Source organism: Strongylocentrotus purpuratus, unplaced genomic scaffold (genome assembly GCF_000002235.5).
Source record: "Strongylocentrotus purpuratus isolate Spur 01 unplaced genomic scaffold, Spur_5.0 spur5_scaffold_17, whole genome shotgun sequence".
NCBI lineage: Eukaryota > Metazoa > Echinodermata > Echinoidea > Camarodonta > Strongylocentrotidae > Strongylocentrotus > Strongylocentrotus purpuratus.
Window position 1 is genome coordinate 18,096,944 of NW_022145602.1, and position 27,664 is coordinate 18,124,607.

At 36.0% G+C, this 27,664-nt stretch overlaps 1 protein-coding gene across 1 annotated transcript; it reads right to left on the reverse strand.

Moving 5' to 3' along the window:
* LOC756386 lies at positions 1-27,184 on the reverse strand. The gene is made up of 12 exons (XM_001194806.4): positions 27,097-27,184; positions 22,679-22,945; positions 20,653-20,707; positions 17,468-17,547; positions 10,488-10,628; positions 8,857-8,954; positions 6,993-7,134; positions 5,855-5,919; positions 5,240-5,274; positions 4,531-4,575; positions 3,322-3,426; positions 1-1,516 (listed from the first exon to the last, which is right to left on the reverse strand). The coding sequence occupies exons 2-12, from the start codon at positions 22,843-22,845 to the stop codon at positions 1,337-1,339; spliced, it is 1,113 nt and encodes a 370-aa protein (XP_001194806.2). The 5' UTR covers positions 22,846-22,945; positions 27,097-27,184; the 3' UTR covers positions 1-1,336.
* Between the last annotated feature and the right edge of the window lie 480 nt (positions 27,185-27,664).

The following is a 27,664-nucleotide window of genomic DNA, read 5'->3' on the forward strand; positions in this document are numbered from 1 at the left end:
TGTTCATTGGTGAAAATTCCAATTTTCAGCCACAAAATAAGTTTCAAAACCAATATTTTTTAGAATTTTTCATCACAACCTGGCAATTTTTAAAACCTTTGATATCATCACTGCCTGTGTATAACCTTTTTTCAGATACAGGACTTTTATTATATAGAACAATGTAGCAATGAAAGGAAAATAGCTTTGTTGCCAATTTGACAAAGAATCAGTGATTAACTTAGCCCTTAAGTAATTTCTATCTTGGATTAGAAGAGGATCTGATTGTCTGATAGGTGGTCTAAATCATGCTAATTCATAGGTAAAACCTAAGGTGCAGCATACAGTATTGTCACTATTGTTATGAATCTGCCACAGAAAATATGATATATGAGAAATACATCATTTTCAAAATCAACAGATACTACACTATTTGGGTCAAACCTTCTCTGCAGCTCAATATAAAATAATAATATAGTGGTCAGTTCTTGTTTAGCACTCATGTCTGCCAGAATTTACACTCCCGGCGCTCCACATTATTACCAGCTTTAGCTTTACCAGCTTTAGCACGGCTGTCATTAGGCATTTTAGCATTTACCTCGCCTGGGTCTAGTGTGGCAGATGCAGATTAATGTCTTGCCAAAAGACATTTGTGCCGCCTCAAGACTTGTGCCGCGTGGGGACTTGAATCGCGAACCACGTGGTCCACAGTCCGGTGATGTACCCACTAGACCACGACACATCTGCAATCCTAAAATATCCTATGTGATATGTAAAAGATACTGTACTGTATGCTGGCAGAGCCTCAATATAAAGCACTATCTGCAGCATAATGTAAATCCTCTTTAATCCAGGCAACATGCCTGAAATCAGATCACAATGGTTTGTTGGTAGAACTATTTTACACGATGCGATTTTACAGATTCGCTTGATCTGAATCAAACACAACTCCACCAATCACAGTCTCCTATCTCTTATGAACATACACTGTAGTTGCGACTGCCATCAATCACAAATAAGTTGCAAAGTTGCAATTAATTGCAATTGTTTATAAGAAGAGGCCAGGGACTCTACGCAGAGGTGGCGAGCGAAGATTTAATCGTCGGTTACACTTCTTCTATGAAAATAAGGAAAAGACAGAGCTCCAGGCTGTTGGTTGAGGCGTAGTGGGACTAACTTCGTCACTACTGCCTTTGAAATACCATGAGAAACTGTAGAAGCACATCAAGTTCACTTCCCAAACCACACTGCACACATCTTTCAAAAGTTTTTACACCTATGCTGAGGTGGGGATCGAGTGAAGTGTTAATGATTGTTGGTTCCCAGGAATATCTTTCACAAGTCTTTGTCCAGAACTCTACGCTGAGATTGGGAGTGAGGCGTTAATAATGTGTGGCTCCGCCTCTTCCGTGATGATGGGTAACCGTGGGAAAGACTGGGTGCGTCGGGTGGGGCTCCGAGCCGGCGGCGGAGGAGGGGTGAAACCGTGGCCCGACGTCCCCGGGGAGTACAACCGTCTGTGATGGTGGGAATAACCCTGCAGAAAGGAGGAGAGGGAGGGAGAAGAAATTCAGATTTTTAATAAATATACATGTATCACATTTGACAAATGAAATATATAAGATGCATGGAATAGAAGAAGAGGCAGAGGAGTTTGTGTTCAATGTTTGACCATATTGCTGCCTTGACACTAAAGGGGCTTAATCATTATTATCATTTTTATTTTATTTGGCAATAAAGAAAATATATAAGAAATTGCATAAAGACAATTAAGCAAGTTGTTGTTGTTGTTGTTGTTGGGTTTTAAGGCTGACCAATCTAAAAAGATTATTTCTGCCTGGCTGTGCTGTTGTCTTTTTAGTTGTTCATCACTGATGATTAGATGGCGCTGTTTCTTTTCCTCTTCAGTGGGTATCATCAGAGCTGCCAACCTTTGGAAGTACAAATTAGTACTCAGCACCTCCAAAATTAGTATTTTACCATCAAAATTAGTATTTTTCAACCGGCCTTCCTTTCACCTATTAAAAACCTATTGATGTCGTAACGCAGTACATGTTGGCCGGGCCAGTAAAATTTCAGAAAAATGTGATACTGGTACGTCCGGTCAATTAAAATGTTTGCTCTTTCATTAAAATTTTAAAGAAAATTTTAAATCAAAGTTTTTGTTGGGGTTGTGGGGGTGTACTTGTACATGTTTCTATGCGATTTCAGGGTTTTTATGGGTATAATTTTTTTTTTTTTTTTTTTTTTTTTTGGGTGAAAAATCGTATTTTAAAAGGTGATATCGTATTATCGTATTCCACTCTTATTATCGTACTAAATAATGTACTGGTTGGCACCTCTGTATCATGTACTGTGCAGCTTCCGTTTATTCGATGGTGCGGGCAATAATTTAGGTGTCGACCATGAACAGGGTGCGAGTATTTTATTAATAATAGGGGTTAACTGTGCAGTGCTAAACTATACTTTCCCTTCCCTTCCTCTCCAAGAGAGTTAGTTATAACTCGTTAGCTATAATGATACATGTATGTATGTATCTACCTGTAGCAAGTATAGATTAAAGACAATACAACCACTGGAACGCCAGAGACAGAAAAAGTTAACCTAATACCTGAGGCAAAAAGCCTTATGTTCCATTTCCAGTAGTTTTAAACATAAACTACTTTTTACAAAAATATTTAATATACAAATTACAACCGATGTTATCTGAAAATTAATACAAATCCAAATCACCACAACATTTTTAATTTGAGAGAGAAAAATAAAGAATGTGAAACTAAGGAGAAAAGGAGGAGGTAAATAAAGATAGAGTTGTACAGTGTAATATAAAATGAAACAAAGTGAGAGATAGAGAGGAATAAACATACATCCAATATATTTTTTAAACTACTTCATATTCTATTATCAATATCATGCACAAAATTAATATACTGCAGCTCTGCTTGGGATAAAATCATTGTGTTTATATGGTTCAATAAAAAGAACATACCTGAGTGTTGGCTCAGTCAGTACAGCGTCCCCCCCCCCCCCCCTCAGGGAGGTCGTGGGTTTGAACCCCGGCCGCTTCATACCAAAAGACGTTAAAAGATGGGAGTTGTTGCTACCTTGTTTGGCGTTCAACAATAAGGGATAGAGCAATGTCAATCTGGCGCTGCTCAGTGGCTGCCGGGCTCAAGATCAATTGGGGAAAAAGAATTTCCGTTTCGGTTTAATAAAATTTGGAGTGGACTATTAGGCTATTATTATTATTATTATTATTATAACAATAAGTTTACGTAGTGCCACATTTTAGTTCTTTTTGACAATCTGAGAGCCACAATGAATGTTTTATTTTATACTCACATCACTATCCGATCCACTGGATATAAGTCTTTCTTCTGGCTCCTCCCGGTCAACAGGATGAAACACAACGAGTAGTGTTAAAATTGGCACTATGATTTTGAAGAACTGCAATGCAAGAAAAAATGTTTTAATTAATATACGTGTATCTGTTGAAAATAAACATTTACGTAGCATTGCATGCCCTGTAAATAAGGTTGTTAAATTCTTTAATTTCTATCCTTTGGTGCAACATGGCTTAATGTGATATATGTCAACGTGGAATTTGTAGGTACCTAAAACTTGGCTTGTGCAGGTTTGAACTTATAAGAATTATGAATGTCATGCCACAGTTCATTTTTCAATTATAGAAATTAATAATCTTTCATGTAGGACTACCTATTGTTGAAATACTCTTTTTTAAAGCCCATTTTGTTTTCAAAAGAGTGAATTTCTTTGAGAGTTTTTTTGCTCAAACATGTAGGGTTACTGTACATGTGTCTACGTTTGCAATTGCTATCTCAAATTTACAATCACGAACATGACGCTATCTGTTTGAGACCATTTTTTATCCATTGAGCCCCAGTATGAAGGAAAACCGTTTTGACTTTTGACTCGGGCCTCATCAAAATATTTGATAGTAACAATCAGTATTCACTTCAAGGTAATACAAAGTTTTGGTATGGGGTCATGAATTTGGTTCAAATGAACATATCATAGCGATTTTACAATATTTAATGATCGTTGTCGCGGTTGAAATCCGAGTCTAAAGTGATGAAATTGTATTTTTTCTAAAACCTCTTTATATTGTATAGCTCCCTCTCTAGGCTGCTATTACTGTAGCTTTAAAACAATGTTTCTTGACTACAATCGACCGATTTGCTATTCCCATTTGGAAATTATATTTCAGAGCTGCATATTCTGAGATTTTCATGGTCGCAGCTTACTATGGAATGGCCTAAGGTGCTATTTGAAATATTTGAAATTTACCGGGAGCACCGGTAAATTTTGATTAATTCTATTTCTCGAAAGCAGAAGTGTTGAGGGGCTAATTTTTTAGTGCTTATAATGCATCGACAGGGGCATCCAAATATATCGACATTTTAAAGAATTACTATCCATCCAATTTTGAAATTTCCCAAAACTTTGCATAATAAACAGCTTTAAAAAAAAGAACATGTGTGTGTGGAAAAGCTACTGTGTAAGCCAATATGTTTGCATCTATGTACTCACCATTAGGAGCAGATACACCACACTATATGATACATTGTTGTCGTTCTGTGTATGGAAGGTGCAGAGAAAAGGAATTGAAATAGGAAAACAAGAGGTAAGTCATTTATACAAAGATGGTGGAAACTCATTTGAATATAGATAGGGGAAACACTAGAGATGATGGACACTCATTTGTATACAGATGGGGGACACTTGTTTAATTATTTATATATATATATATTTACAATATTTTGAATGCCATTAAACATTATGACTGAATATATCTTGCACATGTGATATTATTTCTTTCTAATCAAGAAGAGAATTTTGCTTTGGAGGGGGAAATGTGTCACATTCTTATTGATTATACATGTACATCTACCTGAGAAAAATAGAAAAAGATTGTTATTTATGCATAATATTACTAAGAAGGGACCTACAATATGTATAATCAATATTAATTCATATTGATTATGATTATTATTATTAGATGGCTTAGTGGAAGAGAGGTGGTCTCTTAACCGAGAGGTCCTGGGTTCGAAACCAAGTTAATGCACTCATGTCCTTTGGGAAGGCTTTAATCATAAGTCCTTTGGAGAGGACTTAAAGCCATTAATCCCCTGGTTGGTTTACTTACAAGCATATACATGTTATGCTTTCTTAGCAGTCAGGTAAAACAATAACCAACCATCAATTATTCATAAAGCTGTTAAAATATAAGATTGCTTACATAAACATCGCTGCATCTTGTACGACCATCCATACCTGTAAGAAATAAACATAGAAACAGTAACAAAATTGTCACCGTTGACATCTTTGGTACTGACAGTAGAGCATTTAAGAGAAACCGTCTCAAAGTTATTCTCAATAATAGTGGATTTTTTAAAGAACCTTGGTTATTCCATTTGCATTCTGATTTGAAACGAAAAATTCAACTAAAATGTGCAGAAGGCTTGTTTGAATACGTTCTCTTATAATTGACTAAATCTTTCTATTAATGTATCTATTTTGGACGTCCACTTTACACATTACTCTTGCAGTTGTTTGTCTTATACTCACATGTAGTGGAAAAATAAATGAACTTATGAAATCACGGATGACATGACTGTAATCATCGCACTTATCCTACCACAATACATATTTCACATTGATAAATCATTGATTGATCATGCAGTCTATCAAAATCCTCATTAATTAGTGGAATTTATTTAAACATACAAAATCACAGTTTTAATTCCCGGGAAGAGAAAAAGAAAGAAAAAAAAGAGCACCAACGAACATATGCAGGTACATATATGGGACAAGCACCGTTATGGCATCACACGTATGAATAGAATGTACTTACTTCCTAACATAAAACTATCATAGATGAGTGTAGCAATAGATGACAGTTCAAAGGCAATGATAATACTGTCGGAAGAAAAAGAAAATGAAATAAGCAAGATTGATAAATATCATTAATCCATGACTTTAAAAAAAAAATTGACCGAGGTACTGTTTCATGGAGAAAAAAAAAGTTAAAAGCAGGGCATGACACTAAAAGGTATCCAGTACCCATTGGGCCCTAAATTCTAACTGTTGACCCTTAACATTTTAAAGTTTCAACAGGAGAGGGGAGGGAGAGGGCATGCATACAGACCCTAAAATGAATTTTATGAATTTCCTTTTTTTCATGAAATATCCAGGTCTGGAATTATATTTTAAAATTTCAATGACTTTTTCAATAATTCCACGACTGCAGAAAATAGAGCTCACATACCGGTAATAGTTGTCAGTACAGATTCACTGATGACCCATTAAAACAAGTTTATCTATCAATATCAAAACAGTGTTTCAATGGATGTTGGCAAACTTGTACTATTTATGGTTTCGTAAAACGATGCCCTGGGATATAAAACCATCCTATACATCATTGTTCTTGATCACATGCATGAACATGTATGTGTGTCTCTATGTGATATATGAACCAAAGTCACGCAACATGACTTGAGAGGTTTAATGTTCAAGGGTCTCAAATGACAGCAATCAAATATTTAGCTCCATGTACGGTGTATACACTCCTATAACCACTCTTTTAGCCACATATAAATGCACAGACAAGTCAATATTTCTGCAAACAGATATTTTAACATACAAATTCACCTCCATATATAATCGGAAGTGTAGCGTAGGTCAAATCTAATTCAATAATCAATGTTAAGTGCCCAGTTAATATTAGTTCATTCACCTGTTACCAATAATTGTATTTCAATAATCATAAGGGGAATGGCATACATTACATGTTGTTACGTAGGACAAGCTATAATGTTGTCCTCACTAGCAACTATTAATGTACACGTATGCAATTCAAATTCTGATTATAATACAAGTATTCGTAAAATGTGAATTCAATAATTTGTAACAAGGCACTTTAATACAAATATTTGTGCATTAAATTTGATTACATAACGAAAACGGTCTATTTACAAGTAGAAGAAATTTACCTCCATATATTTCTCTTTTGCATTCTTTTTTGGCTTCGCAGCATGGTGACATTGTTCAGTTTCTTTGTGATGTAGATACCGCATACCATGAACATCTGGACCAGAACACATTCTACAGCAGAGAACATCACCCAATATGGATCTACAAAGGGAAGAAGAAAAAGAAACAGTTAGTTGGTGCACTGTGGTGTAATGGCGAAGACTCTTGATACTGGAATGAGAGGTCCTTGGTTCATTCACTACGCTGTGCTTGCATCCTTGGAGAAGGCATTTTACCCATGTTTGTGCCTCTCAACCCAGGGAGGTGTTTCATAAAGACTATGATCGACGTTAAGTCGAACTTAACTATGGCAGACCATTAATGCCACTGGTTACTCTCACTATTGGCCTCTTAATTGTGATCTTTAGGTAATATTTTTTCCTACAATAATGAATTATCAAAAAATGTAAATTCTGTAGATTTGTGACCATGATTTGTACGTCCCTTGAGAGACCAATGCCAGTAAATGGTGTGAGAAAATTGTGGCACTAATGGCCTGCCATAGTTAAGTCCAACTTAAAGTTGATCTTAGTCTTTGTGAAACACCCCCCTCCCCCAGGTGTATCAAAGATACACAGGAGTTGGCTCTCATGGGGAATTCGATACCATTTGGATGTTTAACCCAAAACATGTGTTGTCAACCATCAGCATTAGTCTTCAGTTTTATAACCAATGGGCCTTATGTAATCCATTGTATTTTCCACCCATCCCCCTTATGGTTAACTCATAAATTTACATTTCCCTCACCCAAAGACTCTCCAAGAGACTAGGGGGTATGTCTTGATGGGACTATGGGTTTGCTGTGTGCAAGACTTGTACACCCATTAATGGTATTTCCACTAAGTCTGGTGTCAGCAAATTATGACCTGCTACAAATGGAAACTGACGACCATCTCCCATTAAAAGTGTACCTGTCAATTTTGGGATAATATGAAATTCAAGGTTCTTTTGAGGAAGAACCAAGGCTTGCCGGGGTAAATAAGATCATTATCAAATAAATAAAACCATAGACAGTCGGAAATGATTTGAATGAAATCCCAAGAGCAAGCAAAGTTGAAATACCTTTTCATAGCTTTGTCGGAGCCCAATTTCTGAAGTGGTCTTTGCAGACAGGTTATAACTGTATTTTAAGACCAACTTTGACACGGGATGGACTGATCTCTTGAAAAAATAACACCCAGGATGGTGACTAACAAGAAGTAGGCACCAAACAGGACTAGCACTGGTACTTATAGAACCTGTCTAGAAAGGTAACCTATCAACAGAGGCCACTTTTGCTTCTTGCATGGCCTTTCTGTACAGGTTTTTAACTTTATTTTGGACCGACCTTGGCAGGTAATTGATTGATGTCTTGAAACGATAATACCAGGGTGGTGACAGTTAGGAAATAGGCAGCAACCAGGACTAGTACCATTACTCTTATAAAAATCATCTTTTAAATTGATGTTAATTTGCCTTCTCCCTTCCTCCCCTATTCCTTTTCCCCACCCGTTTTGTTTTGTTATTGTAGTTGCTGTTCTATTGTTAGTTACAGGGGTGTACTTACTTCATGTTTTTGTTAAATTTGATTTTCATGTATACTCAAGGGATTGACCATTGACAGGCCTGTAGGCCTATTGTAGATCCCACCATTATATGTTATGTTATACTTATGGTGTATTCTTGTTTGTCTTTTGATTGTTTTGTATTTTTATCAGATTGTGGAAATAAACATGATTTGATTTAGATTTGATACTGTCATAGAACCTGTCTAGAAAGGCAACCTGCCTACAGGGGCTTTTTATGTGGCTTTTCTAGACAGGTTTAACTATATTTTGGACTAACCTTGACATGAAATGGACTGATCTTTTGAAATAATAACACCCAAGATGGTGACGACCAAAAAGTAGGCACCAAACAGCACTAGTACTGGTAGAACAAGGCTGAAAAACAAAAGGCAAAAATCAGTAATTATGCACCAGAATAATAGATAAGTACTACATGTACATGTAGTAAAAGAAGCCTGCAAATAACAAGACAAGTCACAGTAGATAGACACAGTAGTAGTAGTATTTGATAAATTGTGTAGCACAAGGCGCGATAGCTCAGTCAGTAGAGCAGTGGTCTCGAAATCCGGTGACCAGGGTTCGAAACCAAGTCGATGCGCAAGTGCCCTTTGTAAGGCATTATTCCTCACTACCTGGTCCCTCGGAGAGGACCTAAAGCCATCGGACGTCTGGTTGCTTACTTACAAGCATTTATGCTTTCTTAGCAGTCAGGTAAAGTAACCATCACATTGATATTTATAATCTACCACAAAAGACCTTGTCAAAGTTGTAAAAGGAGATTCCATACAATGTAGGCTGTACGACATAAGTCCTTTTCCTACATATTTCATTAAAAAAATGAAGAACCTTTAGGTACATTGTATGACCATTGATTAATAGTGCTTCCTTGTATCACTAGTTTAATATACCGGTAGTCATATCAAGAGATCTGTTACAGATCTAAAATAGAGATCTGTTAGGATGATGGATAAATGTTGAGTGTTGTACAGGACACATTGCATGGAATTGTCTTGAACAGGACTAGAACCGATAGAATACTTAAAGATCCTGTCTTAAAGACCATACTCACAATTGCCCAAAACATACTAGAACTGATAGAATTTGTATATTTGATGGCTTTGAGTGTGATAGAAGAATATATTGCTCGAGCTATTACAATATTGGAAGAGTCAAAGACGAGTCTAATATTGTCTTACCGAGAGCAATATATTCTTGTATCACACAAAAACAAAGCCACACAATATTATTATTATTATCTATATCAGTCTAACTAGCAAAACAAAATATGACTTAGTCTATCTCGGTAAATGTTTTTATTTTCGTGTGATATCGCAATGATATCGATATCGATAGTTGAAGTTCCCGGATGACTGAGCAATACAAAATCAATATTGATCAGTCATCCGGGTACTGCGCTAAAGATATTGAATACACTGATTTATTGTACCACTTGGAAGCCTTATATAGATAATAATTAAAAAGATCTTGGCTCAAAGACCATACACAAAATTTCCCAAAACATACTAGTGAAACTCACAATCGATTGAGATATTCTCTCTTGAGTAACCCGACTGATCTCACTAAGTAGAAGTGACAGGACTAGAAAGATACAATACTTAAAGCTTCTTGCTCAAAGACCATACTCACAATCGCCCAAAAGAGAACTAGAAACGATAGAATACTCAAAGATCCTTGCTCAAAAACCACACTCACAATTGCCCAAAACATACTAGAACCGATAGAATACTCAAAGATCCTGGCTCAAAAACCATACTCACAATCGCCCAATATATACTACAACCGAAGGAATACTCAAAGATTCTGGCTCAAAAACTATACTCACAATCAACCAATATATACTAGAACCGATAGAATACTCAAAGATCCTTGCTCAAAGTCCATACTCACAATCGGTTGAGATATTCTCTCTTGAGTAGCCTGACCGATCTGGCTAAGTAGAAGTGACACACTATGACGAGTTGAGCCATCTTCAAGAGTTGCACAGATAGCTCCATCGCTGGGTAGTGCATGAAAAGCCAGTGAATTGTTCTGTCATAACCAAGAAAAAGAGAAGAGAACATTCATAAGATGTATTAAAAGAAATTACATTTTCATACCTGTATTGAAACTTTGAAAGGTCTGGTTCTATGACATTTGCTTCAACAACAATTGCTCCGGTCAAATTGGCACAATAACTAAAATTGTTACTTCAACCTTAGACCTCACAAAAGAGGTCCCACAAATATTCGATAATTTTGAACCAATCAATCTTATTTACTGGGTGACAGCTAGTAAGCCACAAATATCTTTAATAATTGAAATTTCTCCCAGGAAGCATTACATTTATAAAAATTTTGAACCAGTCGTTAAAATTCAAGATAGCTCCTTATACATTTTATTCCAGCCAATGCCAATGTTGGCCAATGAATTGTTATCATTATCAATTCATTCATACATGTACATTCATTAACGGTCACTCTATTTTTTTGAAAGTGGAGCTGAATTGGTTTGATCGGATTTACCGGTAATCAAAATTTCACCCATTTTGGGAGCTAAAATTATCTTCATAGCAATTTTAGGTCCTAAAAGGGCACTAGAAATGTCATAAATCAAAGAACAATATCCATGTACTTTGAAGGCATTTGCGGTCTTAAACAAGTACTCAACTGCCCCTTTAACCCTAATCCTAAACTTCCTACCGGTACATTGTATAAACCCAAACCTAATCCTAAACCATGTGTGAGTAATCACCATTATTGTTTTTTAATGGAACTTTGGAGAGTCACTACAGACTGTTAATGAGTTGGTTCATTAACAGCGTGTCCACACACAAAACAATTTATCCCAAAACTCTATAACGAAACGTCGTATAAAGAATCATTGTATAAATTTCAGAGTGTCCACACACAAGAAACGTTGTATAAATAATCATCGTATAAATTCCAGGATGTCCACACACAGATGAAAGTAATCCTGAAACTCTACAGCGAAATGTTGTATACATGTAGGTGTGCAGTTTGCTACTGCGGTCATGAAATGGAAGCGGAAATGAGAGGTCTGGTCTCCTTTCGCTCGAGGTCACGTTAAGCCCCGCCCAGTTAGTTACACTAGTTACACTCCCCCTGTCCACACACAACATTTTCCGTGATTAGGCATGATTAGGCATGATTAGGCGTGATTCTTTATCGAGTTTCAGTTCGAAACGATGCCCAAACCTGTGTTTCATTAGACTAGTTTCATTATACGACGTATCGTTAGTGAGCATCCACACACACAATTTTCATCGTAAAACTATCGCGAAACGGTATAGCTAATCACGCCTAATCACGGAAAATGTTGTGTGTGGACAGGGGGTAACATACATGTACATGTAGTAGATTAAATTAAATTGCATGGCAATAAATTTTCCAGTGAGCTTGGTTTCTGTTTTGGTTTCAAATTTATGTAGTATTGTAGAATCAAATATTGAAAACTAAAATTCTTGGGCTGAAGTAGCCATCCATTCAATTTCAAATGCATTAAAAGAGTTAAAGTACTGATCTACATGTATCATATATATATATATCGATAAGACATCATGGTCCAGACATTTGGAATGCTTTACCTGACAATATTTAACACTCTGCAACTCTTTATTCTTTCAAAGCATCGATGAAAAAATATTTAATATCTACATATTCAAAAACATCATAAGGGTCTCAGAGGTTTTGATTGTTTATTTAAATTAATTTTAGATGACCAGTTCATTAACAATACGAATCGAACACTTACTTCACCTGCACACACCCACTTGCACATTTGTTTTCTTTCTTTAATTTCTTTTGACTTTTTATTCAGATACTTTCTGAACAAAATCTTTATATGCGACTCTCTATTCACCTACTTACTCCTATAACAGTGCCATGTACCCCCCCCCCCCCCCACTTCCCGGCTGCTATTGAATCAAGCATCTTTGCTTATGATAGTTGGCCTCTGCATTTATCTTGATTATTTTTACTTACCCCCATACTTTCAAGCTTTTAATTATGCATTTTTATTTGTGTGTATTAAGTTGTCACTCTTTATGTAAATCAATTATATTATATACTATTATTGTTATTTGAATGTTTTATATTTGATTTATCAATAAATGCAGAAACATCTGCTGAAAAAATAAAAAATAAAAAATAAAAAAAAATATCCACATTAATAGTGTCATTTCTATATATTGTAATTTCTATTGTATAATGTTGTATAATATGCATAATTATTATATTGAATAAAATAATTCATACATCAGGTTTTTGTAAGTTGCATTTGCATATTTCAAACAGTATATTATAATTGTGAGTCCATATCTGGTTTATCTATAATTTTTACTAATTGTGATGTTTACTTGTAATTCAATATCTTTAACATGTTTTTTAGGCATCTCTCACTTTTCCTTCCTTTTGCTTTCTTCTTTTTCTTGCGCTTAGAGATTTAGTATTAAGCGCTTTACAAATATAATGTATTATTATTAAAATTGTAATTATGATGTATAATTAGACAATTCTATTAAAATGATTTGAAGTACTTATATCTGTTTCACACTGAAACTGAAATAGGAGATAACATGTAATCAGATGACTTTTCTAAGTTCAAGTACATGATTGAAGGAGTTACACAACAGATTAATATCTCTTAGATAGTTGCACGTTTATGATTGAATTTTATAGAAAGAGAAAGAGAAAGAGACGGAGAGAGAGAAAGAGAGAGAGAGAGAGAGAGAGAGAGTGAGAAGGAGAAAGAAGAATTTGGCCATTTCAGCTATAAACTCATATAAAAGCTCATTAAAGTTTTATATAGACTCTTGGGCCTACATGTACTTTGTCTAATTTATAAATAAACGTAATCTATACCAGGCAATTTTCACATACGGTACTGTATGTTTACCCCATCTTGCAGGTGATCAATAATAACTTTGGTACCGGTATTAGAAAATTGAGTACTACAGGTATTTACTTTGCTCTGAAGGCAAATAGTCCAAAGTTCCTTCATCTTTGTGAAAATAATATACTGTACAATAATACATTTGTTAAAAGTACATGCACACAACATGTCAAATGTATTGAACATTCAAAATCCATATTTGCTGACATAATTCAATGACACGCTCCAAAACAAGACTTGAATGAAGGGAAGGAAATAGTTGTTTTCCTTTATTCATGGATATTTTCTTTTCCCTCACAAATGTCTGCAAAATATCCTCCACATCAGACAGACCTTGGAAGTACTGTTGAGTGAGCATACAGATGATTATTACCTACAATGTACATTTGGATGTAATCAATATTTGATATATCAATTACTTCAAGAGCAAAAATGAATAAAGAAATAAAAATTAAAATAAATTTTAAAAAATAAATATATACCGGTACTGTAAAAGCTGTTATTTTCGCATGATTAATTTTTCACGCTGAGCGTCCCCAAAACATATTCACTGGTTCTTTACTTTGCTTAGCAAGCAATTCAGCCCGTTCAAACCACGCTTAAGAAGTCATGCTTATATTTTTGGGATATCTAAAATTCGCGCTTGCCGATCTTAGCACAAAATCCGCGAAAATTAATGTACCGCAAATATAGAAGTAAATAAGTAATAATTCAATTTGTATAAGTAACGGATACATTTATTTGTAACAGGTGAATGTAATAATTTGGATGAGGCACTTAATAAAAGCATTATGCATACATTTGGTATTACGAAAATGCCCTATTTTAGTGTGCGTCTTAGTTTAAGGCTTTAAGCAGTACGTAGTACATGTATGTACATGTACTATGTAGTCAATATTTAGGAATAACAAACAGCACACCCTTATCTGGCATACTTAATGGCACGATCAAACAGCTAGAATTACTACGTGAGAATCCATATGAATTGCATTCCTATCACAGTTTTGGAAAATAATTGCCATTGTGCCGGTTCAGCACCGGCTCTTTGCATATACGGTGGACTGTGAAATTGTTGCACTTTGCTCCATGACTTTGCACTTGAAGGTTTGTATGTATACAAAGCAGTCGTGTGTATTACTGTCAATGCCACTTGGCAGCTAGCAATGTCAATAACAAAGGGGGAGTGACGCTATGAATGAGCAAGGACCAACAGAGTGAAGGCATGAAGGAAAAACAAACTAATATTCATGTAAAAAGATGCCGGTTTAATATGTACACATTCTTTTACAGCAGCTATGTGCAAGTAAATGTACTTAACTTAATTACATGTATGCATGTGTACATTCATGTTACACGTGTATGTGTCGGTATCACATGCATGTCTGTAGTGTACATGTTTATAATAGTAAAAATTGTTTTAATTTAATAAGAAAATCCATCAGAATTTGGAAAAAGTTAAGATAAACACAGACATATATCACAAACAGCTAGGTCATATCTTTTAAAGTCAATGTTTGATCACTAATAAAGTCAACTCCCGTCCATCTATATTTTGTTGCCGCCTTCATGTATAGACAATGGACTCAGACAATGATATAAATGGATGGAATCAACTGCCCTGATCCGGTGTGTGGGTTGTTAATCTAGCTCCCAAGGACAAAGTCCATCAAAATGATATCCTTAAAATGCACTCCTTTGCATATTTTGCTTTGAGAAATTTAGCATAGGCTTGTGAAAAAGAGCAAAAAGTTTAATACAATACATATTCAAAATATTTTCAGCTGTTTACTTTTGTTATACGACTGTTGTATCATTATATGAATTAATTTTTTTGTTTGAATAATTCTATTTCTCTGCACTTCCTGAAGACAAAGATATATTTTGAAATTCAAATTGAAACTTTTCAGGCATTTTCTAAACATTGTGTTTTTGCCTCTGGTATGAGTAACACCATTACTTAATTTACTTTCATGAGAGAGAGGGGTACACATGTACTTCATTGGAATTTCATTGGGACAACAAAAGTCTGCATGCATGTCATGCAGAGACATCTCAATTGTTTACTGTATAATGGGCAGGTATTCAGGTATTAAGGTATAGAGGTGCCTTTTGTTGGGGGTGGGTGGCTGGAATGAATATTCAAAAGGATGGAGGGGGGGGGGGGGGGGGAGGCGTGGAGGTTCTACAAAAAATGGCACAATATGACTATTGAAGCACACTATCAATAAAGCCTGGCTGACGTCATTGCTCTACAAGTCAGGAACTTTGACCCATATCCTGGATAATATCTAAATCTATACCTGTGTATCTACAGTTATACAACTGTGGTCTAAATGTACACGATTCTACAATCATACAGTGTGCATACACTGTATATATTGCAGTTCTTAAACCAACTTATGTTTAGTTCTGCTCATGCAATCAATCGTGAAAGAAATAGGCCATGTGTTGCTAGGTAGGACAACTATTATGGCTTGTTCTATACCTAACAACACGTAAAAGGTATAAAATTTGCATTTGGACTATCTTACATGTACCTGGTAGGATTATAGGATTATTCCTTGAAATTCACTTTGCGCTGATTACGGCGGCTGGAGCTAAGGCTAGGATAATAATTTCCAAAGCTCTTTGGAAGCGCATCGAGATGTAAATGTGATATGCGCTACACAAAAACAAAATACTATCCATATCATTATTATTAAAATACAGAGGTGAAGCAATAACTTGCAACATGACACCTTACTAAGATTTATGCATTAAATCTGATTACATTACAAAAGTGGTCTATTATTGTCAGGAGACAATTATTCTGCCATGATCATAATACTCTTCAAAATTGAAATTAAAAAAAAGAATTAAAAAAATTGCTAATCATTTTCCATTGTTACGAGAAATAAACCTCTTTATTAAAAGCAATTCAGCATTCTTTAAACAAATGTTTAATGTCTCTGTGGGAAAAAAAAGGAGCACTCAAAAAATAGCACAACTTTATAGAGTCAAGTAAATATATGCGCCTTTATCTGGATGTCAATTTCACGAGAAGTACATGTACATTTGTACCTCTTGAAGTATCAAAATCATATTAAGACAAACATTGACAATGCCAACATTTCCTGGTAAGAGGATATTTTGGGACTGGGAATTTCTACAAGTAAACATGTGTGTAAATATATCATGGGGAGTGTTTCACAAAGAATAATATCGACTTAAAGTATGGCAGGTCGTTCATGCCACTAGTTCCTCTAACCATTCCTGGCATTGGTTTCTCAAGGGACGTACAATTCGTGGTCACAAATCTACAGAATTTACCTTTTTTGATAGTTCATAACTGAAGGAAAAAATATTATCTAAAGATCATAATTGAGAGACCAATGGTGAGAGCAACCAGTGGCATGAATGGCCTGCCATACTTAAGTCCTACTTCAAGTCAATCTTAGCTTAGTCTTTGTGAAACACCCCCCCCCCCCCCCTGAACTTTTATTACCTCTCCGAAGATTCAAGAGATATGGCAGACATATTTTGAAAGAACAAGATGGAGCAGGAATTGAATTTCAGGGAATTAGTTTATTGATTCATCTATCATAAAACAGACATTCTTTCTCTCCGTTAGTTGAACAATAACATAGCTCATGTAAATAGTAGAATTATACATAACAAAGAAGTGTACAATGACATACATGTACATGTACATGTATGTGATGACAAAACAAAATACAATTCAAAGGAGGTATCAAGGAAGTTACAAAACCAATGCGTGCCAGAAAAAAATACAAGAAAAAGAAATACAGGAATAAGAAATACTGGTACAGGAAAAGGAAAAAGAGATAGAGAAAGGAATGACAACAATATAACAAGGATGGAGAGACTTTAAGTAGCTACTATCAATGAATGCGACTTGTTTAAACTGCCATTGCCAAGAACTTTAATGAATAGGAGTAAAGGCCCCAGAAAAACGGAAGAAAAAGGTTGTTGCTTACATTAGGAGACATTCTACCGATGCAAGGGAGAACACAGCAACTTGGTGGTATCTCCTTCCAATATCCACCAACCTAGCAACCTGCAAATATAAAAAAGAAAGAAAAAGAGAAAAAAGGCAAGAAAGAAGAAGAAAAAGAAAAAAATATGAAAAGAAAGTTACATAATGGGGTAGAAATTAAAGGATTTTATTGCAACACCTGGGGCAATTGTTCTGGGAGCTTATAATGCATCGAGAGAAAATACAATGTATGTATTAAACAGAAGCTAATGTTATATTTGTATTATGTGTTGGATTTGTTTTTCAGTGGGGAGGGGGGGGGGGTATACTGCCCTCAGCCCAGTGAGCCCGGATCCCCATCATACATATTCTTTCCTGTTGTTTAAATCTTATGTAAAAAAGAAAAGAAATATGAATATATGTATTGTATAATGGTTGACCCTACAGTGTATCATTACTACAACGTATTACCCAAAATGAAGGGAATAGCCATCACTTTAAACCTACAGAAATAAACAAATCAAAGGATTGATGGAGAAGAGGAAGTAATAAACTGACATTAATTCACACAAGTCTAGACTACAACTACTATGAAAGATAAGTCTCTAAATACAGACTGAACCATGTAAATGAAGATAACTTAATTTATTCATTGTTAGGATTGGTAAAACAAGAAGTATTTAGCGAATAAATCTGTGGCCAGTACTGTACAAAATTCATGAATTTTGCAAGTCCTAGATGTACATGTAGCAAAGTAAATTCCATGACTTTTCAATGACCTAATCATTTTTTTTCAAGACCTTTTTGCTTGGCAACGTGCCTACAGTATGTCATTTAACTCGGGGAATTTCCAATAGCTATGGCTCTGTGACTGTTTCTCTGTTATGATATTTATGAACATATTTTCTCATTTGTTATGACTTGGTAATTTCAATGTTTGAATAAATACATTAACTCCAGGCCAAGAAATATTCTTCCATATTTCAATGACTTTTCAAGGTTGTCCGTGAACATGATAATTCAACTATATAAAAAGAGATACATGTAGACAGAATCAAAACACAAAGAACTGGAAGAAAAAAGGAAACAAATTTGATCAAGATCCAAGTACAAAGAGTGCACACGGGACATCCTTTTTCCCTTGATTTCCTACTGTGTAGAGTATTTTCACTTTCTATTTCCAAATCAACACAAATACAAGAAACTTGACAAAGACAATAATGGATTCTCTTTCATTTCCAAACAAACTTTGTTTGAATGCACTTGAAAGTGGTCATGGAACTCTTCAAATCAATCAAGGATGTCAACTTCAGTGACTTTGGTGGTTTTAGAATGGACAATGTACACACTGTACTTTCACTCTGACTCATGTTTCGAAACAGCATTTTATTGTGTGCAGTTAGGGACACAAAGATCATAATGAACTGGACAATCCTTTGCATTCACAATAGTTTTATTTTTGTTTAAGCCAGTCGTTAGTATCAATAGGCTATTTTTGCAATGTAACCAATTTAATATGAATTTTGACTATTGAGATACATACATGTGTATTACAAATGTCAACATGTGAATGAAATAACTTGGAATGAGGTGCTACACGGAGGCATATACATGTACATGTGCATGCATACATTTAGTTACCGGTACATTACGAAAAATGGCCTATTGGGGATACATTTGCCACAATACACAACTACACAACGTCATCAGTTAATGTAGTTTTGAAATAATATGAAGTAATGTACACATGTATACACACAGTATCAGGAGGGGGGGGGGGGGGGGGGCAGATGTCTAAAAAAAAAAGTTGACAAACAATGATACAAAATATTTTGATGTGCACATGCTGAAGTGAATTGAATACCGGTATAGAACAATCAAGTTTGTCAGTAAGTTCAATTGCTGTATGTGCTATATTGAATATGCTGACTTAATAGTTACAGAGCTTTATTGCACTCTACACTGTACATACAAACAAAGCATACAAATCAACAATTACCTTTAACCTTAATTTAACTTTAACCTACATTTAACTTTAACCTACATTTAAATTATTGACAGACCGGGTGTCTAACCTATGAAATTTATCAGCAATTCAATTGGTTTATTTACTGAGCCTTGTGCCAATAAGGGTAATTAACCAATAGGTATTCTGCTTGAATTATTTAAAAGGTTGGATGTTGGATTTTGTTTTAATCTATGTATTGTTTACACCTCAGTCCAATGAACTTTGCTGATTTTGATAAACTTTATTTGAATAGCCCAAATATGGTTATATATTATGTAACATTTAGTGGTATGGTGGTTCATTCACTTTACCTACAAAGTCTCAATTGAGAGATTTAGGATTTGAATCCTACCTGATACTCATGCCCTTTTGCAAGACATCTTTGCTCAATCGTTTTTTCTCCCAAATATTTTATGAAATTAACCTGGCTTCAAATAGCTCTAATGTAGTTTTGGCCCTTTTAAATACATGATATAAGTGACTAAATTCTAAACTGCTTAAAAAGGAATATCTTGGCCATTTTCAGGTAAAATATGGGCTTAATCATTTAGTGTGTCAAATAAATGAAAGTTTGTCTTGTATAGGTTCCTTCTTGGTGATACATTGTGACATTGAATTTTGATCATTGCCTCAGGTCTAATGTTTCTTTCTGGTACATAACGGCCACACCCTTTTTTTTCTTCTTTATCAATGGCATGGTAGTGTATTTTAATTAGGCTAGGAAATAACAGAATTAATAGAATGTACATGTAAATGTCTGATATAGAGTTGTAAAAATTTGGAGTGGACTATTAGACTATTATTATTATCATTATTATTATTATTTATACTGGTAGTCAATTCAAAACCTGCTTTGGCGACCACCTGTATAGAAAGACCACCTGTCTATAAAGACCACATTTTCGTTTCCCTTGAAAATGGGTTCTCATTGAAACATGTACTAAAGAAACCTGTACATATACAGGACACTTGCCTATAAAGACCACTTTTCATGAGCGGTCTTACAGGTTTCACTGTAGTAACAGTCAAACGGAATTGTCCTTTTCATCTCTTAACTTTGTTTCAAACTGCTGTCCTCATACAAAAAGCAGATGAAAGGATTTTCCTTCACCAGTATTTGAATACTTTCTCAAAGTAAAATTTGAAAAAACACATGCACTATGCAGTCGTGTACTTACCCGTACTAGGCATAACAGACCCAATACCACCACAAATAGGGAGAGGATTCCATTTCTGAGAGTAATGGAAAAGAAAGAAAGAAAACAAAAATCGGAAGGTCATAATAATACACAAGTACCATTAAGTGTTTCCAAAACAAAATTGCTGTTCATGTATATGTATAAAGGTTAAATATCAATGAACAGTTTTGCTATTAAAACAAAAATGTATATTTGTATATTACAGTTGACTTGAAGAGTCTTGAAGAGTCGAAATCTACGGTAGTCAAATTGACAAGTTTTTAGGTTAAATATTAATGAAAAGCTGTTCTATTTTTTTTTTTTTTATAAATGGTGGTAATGAGTGTGTACATTGGACTAATGCAATTACAAATTTCTTTCATTCCATATTACATGTGTAAAAATCTAAATACCGGTATATGAACATCTCCGTGTACATGTATACATGGAGAAACAGGCCAACATATATTCATAAAAGTCATGTTTGCCCATGTCTATTTTATACCCTTTTAAAATTATTTTATCATTATCATTTTTATTGATGTTTTTTTTACTTCCCTGCAAGTTTGCACATTAAAGATGTTCAATTGTATGTGTACAGAGTATTAGTATAAATAAAATAAAACAAAACAAAGGAAAAACAAGATATTCTTTGGACTAAAGAATATCCATAACAAGCTTTTTTCCTTTCTTTCTCTTTCTTAATTGTTGTCTTTTTTTTCTTTCTTATACTCTGAAGCATGTTTTGTCATTTTCTTTCGCCATTGCATGTACAGTTGCAAACAAGTACAGCACTGACTTGTTCCATGGCCTTTTAAGGTTATAGATCTTTCCAATTTGCGATTAAAAATTGAGGTCACAGTTACAATAATAATAATTTTGGTCACATGTTTTATTTAACCAATGCTTTAGAAGATCCTGAGTACATATACATGTACAGGGGTGTATATGGGATATGTTTGCTTGCTAAATAAGCACATCCTGAACAGAAAGTACATGTACTGTACTGTAGAGGAAGGAATATTTTTAGGTCACTGCCAAGATCCAGAGGATTAAGGGATTTTTTCTTTCACAACTTCACCCAAATGTCAAGAATGTTTCATTCCTCACTGCAGAAGTAGGCCTACTATCTGTTATAAATGCACACATGTACAGTATGTATCCACATTTATGTTTATACACGTAATGTACATGTACAGCTCATGAGGCCATTTTCGTAGTGTACATGTAACAAAATTTAATGCACCTTTGTAAAGTGCCATGTTATGAATTATTTCATTTACCTGTTTCAAATAACTGTACTTTAATTTTCAGAATGTGATATACATGTACATAGCTGATGTACACTAGCTGATGCCCTACTTAAAAAATGTAAGGCCTAGATGAAAATTTCTTTTTATTGAAATACAATTAATCATATATTATGAAAATGGCCTATAATGTGCAAAATACTCACAAGGTCTACACAATAGTTATTTCCATCTGTATCATGTTCGTCAGGGCTCAACACCAACAAGTGCCCGGAAAACACACAGGCCCCTAGAAATGTTAAACTCCAATCCCCCACATTTTAAACTTTTAGATGGGTGTCATGTACAACGGACCATAAAAATGTGTATCCACCTGTACATGGCCTTATTGTTGTATGTACACTGTACTTTACAGTACTGGTACATTGTAATATGATATCGATGTGCAAGAAACAGACTACATTTCACAATGATTAATAATATACATGTACATTGTAGTGCAGTAAGCAAGAACATGCCACTAGTTGCTCTCACCATTGGTATCTCAAGGGACCTCACAAATCTACAATATGTACAGAATTCACATTTTTTGATACTTTATTATTGAAAGAAATAATAAATTCTAAGGTTTTTTCCCTCTAATTTTACATCTGGTTCAAGACTTTTTAAGGGCATAAATTGCCTGCCATAGTTCAAGTCCAACTTAAGTCGATCTTAGTCTTTGTGAAATACCCCCCCCCCCCCCCCCGATCAAACACAACTCTACCCTATCTCACCTGACACAAGCTAGAGGGTCAAAGTTACACAGACACCCCAGGAGCACAACATCCACAGTTTGGGTGTGGTTATGCTTCGGCGTTGTCAAGACGACCAGGGCATCCTCTGTAACCGACGACAGAGGCTCCGTGGGTCCGACTAGGAAGGTGTAAGAGTCTGTTACCATAGCGATGCTGACATGGGTGGGGCTGTTTTGTTCTTGATGTTTTCTCTGAGAGTTGCAAGGTTGGAAGTTGTTACCGATGCCAAGGATTACATCTTGGAAACTGTAAATGGAAAATATGAATACCAGTATGGTGAGACCTGTAGATAAAGGACAACTTATAAGGAAAAAAGAATTGTGGTCTTTATGGACAGGTGTCCTTTATGGACCCTCTTCAATGAGCAACACCGTTCAAAGGAAACAAAATAGAATGGTCTTTACACATGTACAGGCGGTTGGTTAAATGCTGAAGAACCAAATAATGTGTTGAATATCACTAGAAAACTAAACAATTTTTCAGAAGGTCATACCTTTATACATGTACAGCACATTCCTGGGGGCTCTTTCATAAAGCTTGTTATCTATATTTTAATAACAAGTTACAATAACTGTTATAAGCTACTGAAATTGTGGCATTTGATTGGTTGAGAACAAATGTGTTATAGAAATTTAGCATTTGTTATTGACAGGGCAGGGAAGCAACTATAGAATACCCCACCACAAAAATTGACCAAACATTTGTAGGGTATCAAAAGCTTCACCAATAAAGCTAAATTTCAAGACTCAAGCTTTCTAAGTAACACTAAACCTAATCCTAACCCTAACCCCAACTCTAACCCTAGGTCTTCGAAGTTTATGTACATTAACCCTATTGGTGGGGTTAACTTACTCATTGCCAACAAGACAATACATATGTACATGTATGTGATAATGGTGACAGAACAGAAGCTCATTCCTCAGGTGATGTCTGCTGAACGTGGGAAATGTTACCTGTCAAACATTTCCTTGAGGAAACATTAAAAAGTGATGAGTTTTAAAGGGAGTGGGTCGTCGGTTCCTGTGTGCACAAGGCCATATTTTGCCGACACCAGACTTGGTGGAAATACCATTGATTGGAGTACTAGTTTGCAAACAGCGGAACTGTACGCCTATCAAGAAATACCCCCTCGTTTCTAGAAACTAGGGGAGTCTTTGGGTGAGGGAAAAGTGAGATATATAATGTATATATGGGGGAATGCAAGGCATAATTAGTAATTAGACCTGTTGGTCATAAAACTGAAGGCTTGTCATGGCCATTGACAACACCTGTTGTTGGTTAAACTCCTAAATGGTGTTGATTTTACCATGAGGGCCCACTCCTATGCCTCTTTAACTTTATCACTGAAACTCAAAATGTAAGGATGGTCAAAAGGAAAAAGAAGAAAAAATACAACACAGAAAAATACATACAGTTCATCTACAAAGTACATGTGTATTGTGTATGTGTATTTTGTATGAGTGTGCAGAAGAGGAACTCAAGCAAGAGCTGCATCTGACTCTGGAGAAGATGCAGGGACTCATCTTGGCACCTTGCCAAGGGTACTCCCCAGCTCTTACTGGTTTTCCCCGGCAACAATAATAACTATCGTAGGTGTCTCCAAATCCAACCCTTAATTCGTTATTTAAGATAAAGGTTAAGATCTGGTCATGTAATTGCATTGAGAAACTGTCTGGGAGCACTTTGGAAAAGGGAGATTTATATGCATCTTGAATGCTTACTTTAGTGCCTTATTATAGCATCTCAGCTACAACCAGGGTAATAATATGACACTTTGCATTAGACGCAGTAGATTAATTTAGTACATGAAGCTGCGCCTTCGTTGTGTGTTAACTTGCCCCTCCTCTAGTTTCATAGATGCAGGCTACATGTATGTTACATGGAAGTGGAAAACACTCTGTCCCTCGGATAGGACGTTAAATGGAGGCCCCGCGTACAGGAGAGTCACCACCCTTGAACGTTAAGAACCCACTGCACTATTCGTATAATACTAGTAGGGGGAAACCCCGGTGTAGTGGTCCAACTGCACACCCCAGTAAGTTCAGAATTGGTGTTATCCTGACTTGTAAGGATCCTGTCAAGTATCGACATAGAGTTAGAAGTATACAAATGGACCTAGATGTAATGGTCGTTTATTCAACATAAAGCGCTCAAGTATTGGAACACATACAGTACATTCCTTACTAGAATTTTCCTTCATTGCTCGTACTTGTCTAACACAGATCAATGACAATTATTTCAAAAAATGAAATAAACATTATGTAAATATAAAACAATAATTACAGCGCGAAATGCTAATAATAATTGATAACATGCAGATTAGATGCAATATAATCGCTGGATATAATTAGTTTTTAATTACAAATAGACCTTATTGCAAAAATGAAATTAATCTTGTGTTGATAATCTTCTGCACAACTGAAATGTAATAAAGTGTAAATATTTCCATGTATAAACTTTCTCTGCTTGTGTTTAATGGCAAGTGCAAAAAACTTTCAAAAATACCATCAGAGGGGAATACAATTATTGATTATAATATTAAAGCGTTCATTGCTGCGTTGGATGACCACGGACCGACATACTATGTTTCGGTGGGGTGACTATGATCAGTGGCTTATTTTCACCAGCAGTTAGAACTTAGAAGTGGATTTTTTTTTTCGTCAAATTCAATTTGAATTCTCGCTACCCCAAATAGCGATTCTGCCGAGATCCGGGGAAAATCCTGAAAACGCGCATTGCATTATGGGATAGCTTTTCGACATTACAGCTTCCTGTGCAGGCGGCGCGATAGCGCAAACGTAAAACGCCGTCGCCACACAACGTGTATGCACCGAATATGTCGTCTGCTCGGTCTTGTTTTTTTTTCGCAAATATTTCAACGTTTATTTGAACATTTCATTCGTTGTTTTTTGCGTCTTTTGACATCAGTGACGATGGTTTTCTTTCGTGAGGCTGCACAGTGCTGGGCTCATGATTCCAAGCGTAAGAACCCTGAAAAATGGGGGTGGATGAAGGCCGTGACTTGGGATGGGACTCTATACCGGAAGTTGTAGTGACGACCCGAGAGAGTGAAAATTACCTCGTCTCGCGAATTTCGAGATCCTGTACCTATTTAGGGTAGCGAGAATTGGGTAGCACTGCCACTAGCAGACAGACGAAAGGCAGTACATGTACATACATGTACCTGTTTACTTGGTACTTGGTTGTTGTTCCCCCAAAAGATTCCTAGTGGAATTTAAACTGGAGGTCGTTGGTGGCAGAGGGTGGGCTTAAGGAGATTTCGGAAGGAGTGCTACTTTAAACTTTGCGGAGTCAGTCAGGGATACTAATGTCGGATCAAGGTTATTCCAATCATGCTATGGTTATGCGTGGTTTTCTAGGCGCTACTTCAGAAGTCTAGCCAAAATTTGACCCGCAACTTCAGCGTGGAGAAACATACTACTGAAACATACCCAAAAGGAAGTAAATATTCATCAAATATCTCCACGGCACGCCCGTGTTACGGTCAGATTTTGGCTAGACTTCTGAACTAGCGCCGGCCCCATTTACTCTATAGTCTATAGTGTCTTAGCCTCTTGTCGATTACCCTCGCGCTGTAGGAGTCCGTAAATTCTTATGTTTTTCACCGTTTGGCAAATATTCCGACCCAACTGAAGATCAGTGAAAATCATCCAATCAGAGAGGGCTACTATGACATAATATCCATGCTCTGGCCGCCTATCTCCCGCGGCTGTGTTGGGCAATCGCTGCAGTGGTTACATTATTCACGTATACATGCATAGGGTCTAGATCTAGGTCTAGTTCAGTAGAAAATCGGGTCTCATGAATATATAATTCAGATCACTTGTTAAGAGGCCTTCAGCGCCAGCACCTCAGTACTCTGGCTCGCTTCGCTCCCCAGAATTTACGGACTCCAACAGCGTGAGGGCCATCGACAAGACTCAAGAGGCTAAGTAATAATAGTCAGTGTAGACTAGGTAGGCTAGACTGTAGTCTAGATCTTTCTAAGTTAAAGTGTAATTACTCTACCCATGTCCAGATGTCATCATTAAAATGCACGAAATGGCAGATGTCCACACCTACAATGCACCGAAAACGTTGTCAAACATAGAGCTATAGCTAGCCTACGACCAGGCCGTAAAGCCCGGCCTCATATCCCACCGCCATTCACGTTCGACAAGGTTCATTTTGCGATGCACTGCACTGGCCACTGCTCTACCACCACGATCTTACTAGATTAACTACTCTATACACCATCACTTACAAGTCTAGTTAAGCAACACACCGAACCAACAACAGACATACTTCATTCATTGATACGCAAATCACAACATATTTAAACTTAGCCTACCTACTATTAAAGATGAGAATTTAAAGAATTTCACAGGAACACTAACCTTCAAATTGGGGCCGGGTGTAATCGTGTATGTCTTCACCTTTGCCGGTTGCTCAGCGGCCTCTGATCTGACAATAATTTGTTGATAAACAATAGGCCTACGTTGTCCATGCATATATATCTACTACTACTCTAATTGCTTTGCATCAGAGCGCATGCGCATACTTACAGGGCGGTTCTTTTGTTTGGTTTGCATCTGCCTTTCCCAGGCCCTCCCTCCAAGATTGCGGGGGTCGGGTTGGGGGCATTTACCGGTTATAGTGGTCAATTTATAAATTGATTTTAAACAAAATTTGTGCGGCTGGAGAGGTACGTAGAATCAAAACATAGGCATAATAATAAGTGTTAATGGGCATTTTGATTATTGCAATTAAGGGCTTATTTATACATGTATATAATTACAAATTTCTTAGGAGGGGGGGGGGGGACAACCTGCTCATGCCTTCTTTAAAAGGTCGTTTATACCTTCCGTACAAGGGGTGCAGAAATAAAAATGTGCCCCTTGTTTAATTTCTTGACTCCTTTTGAATGAGCTTATAACCCCCAAAAGAATGCACCTGGAAATATTA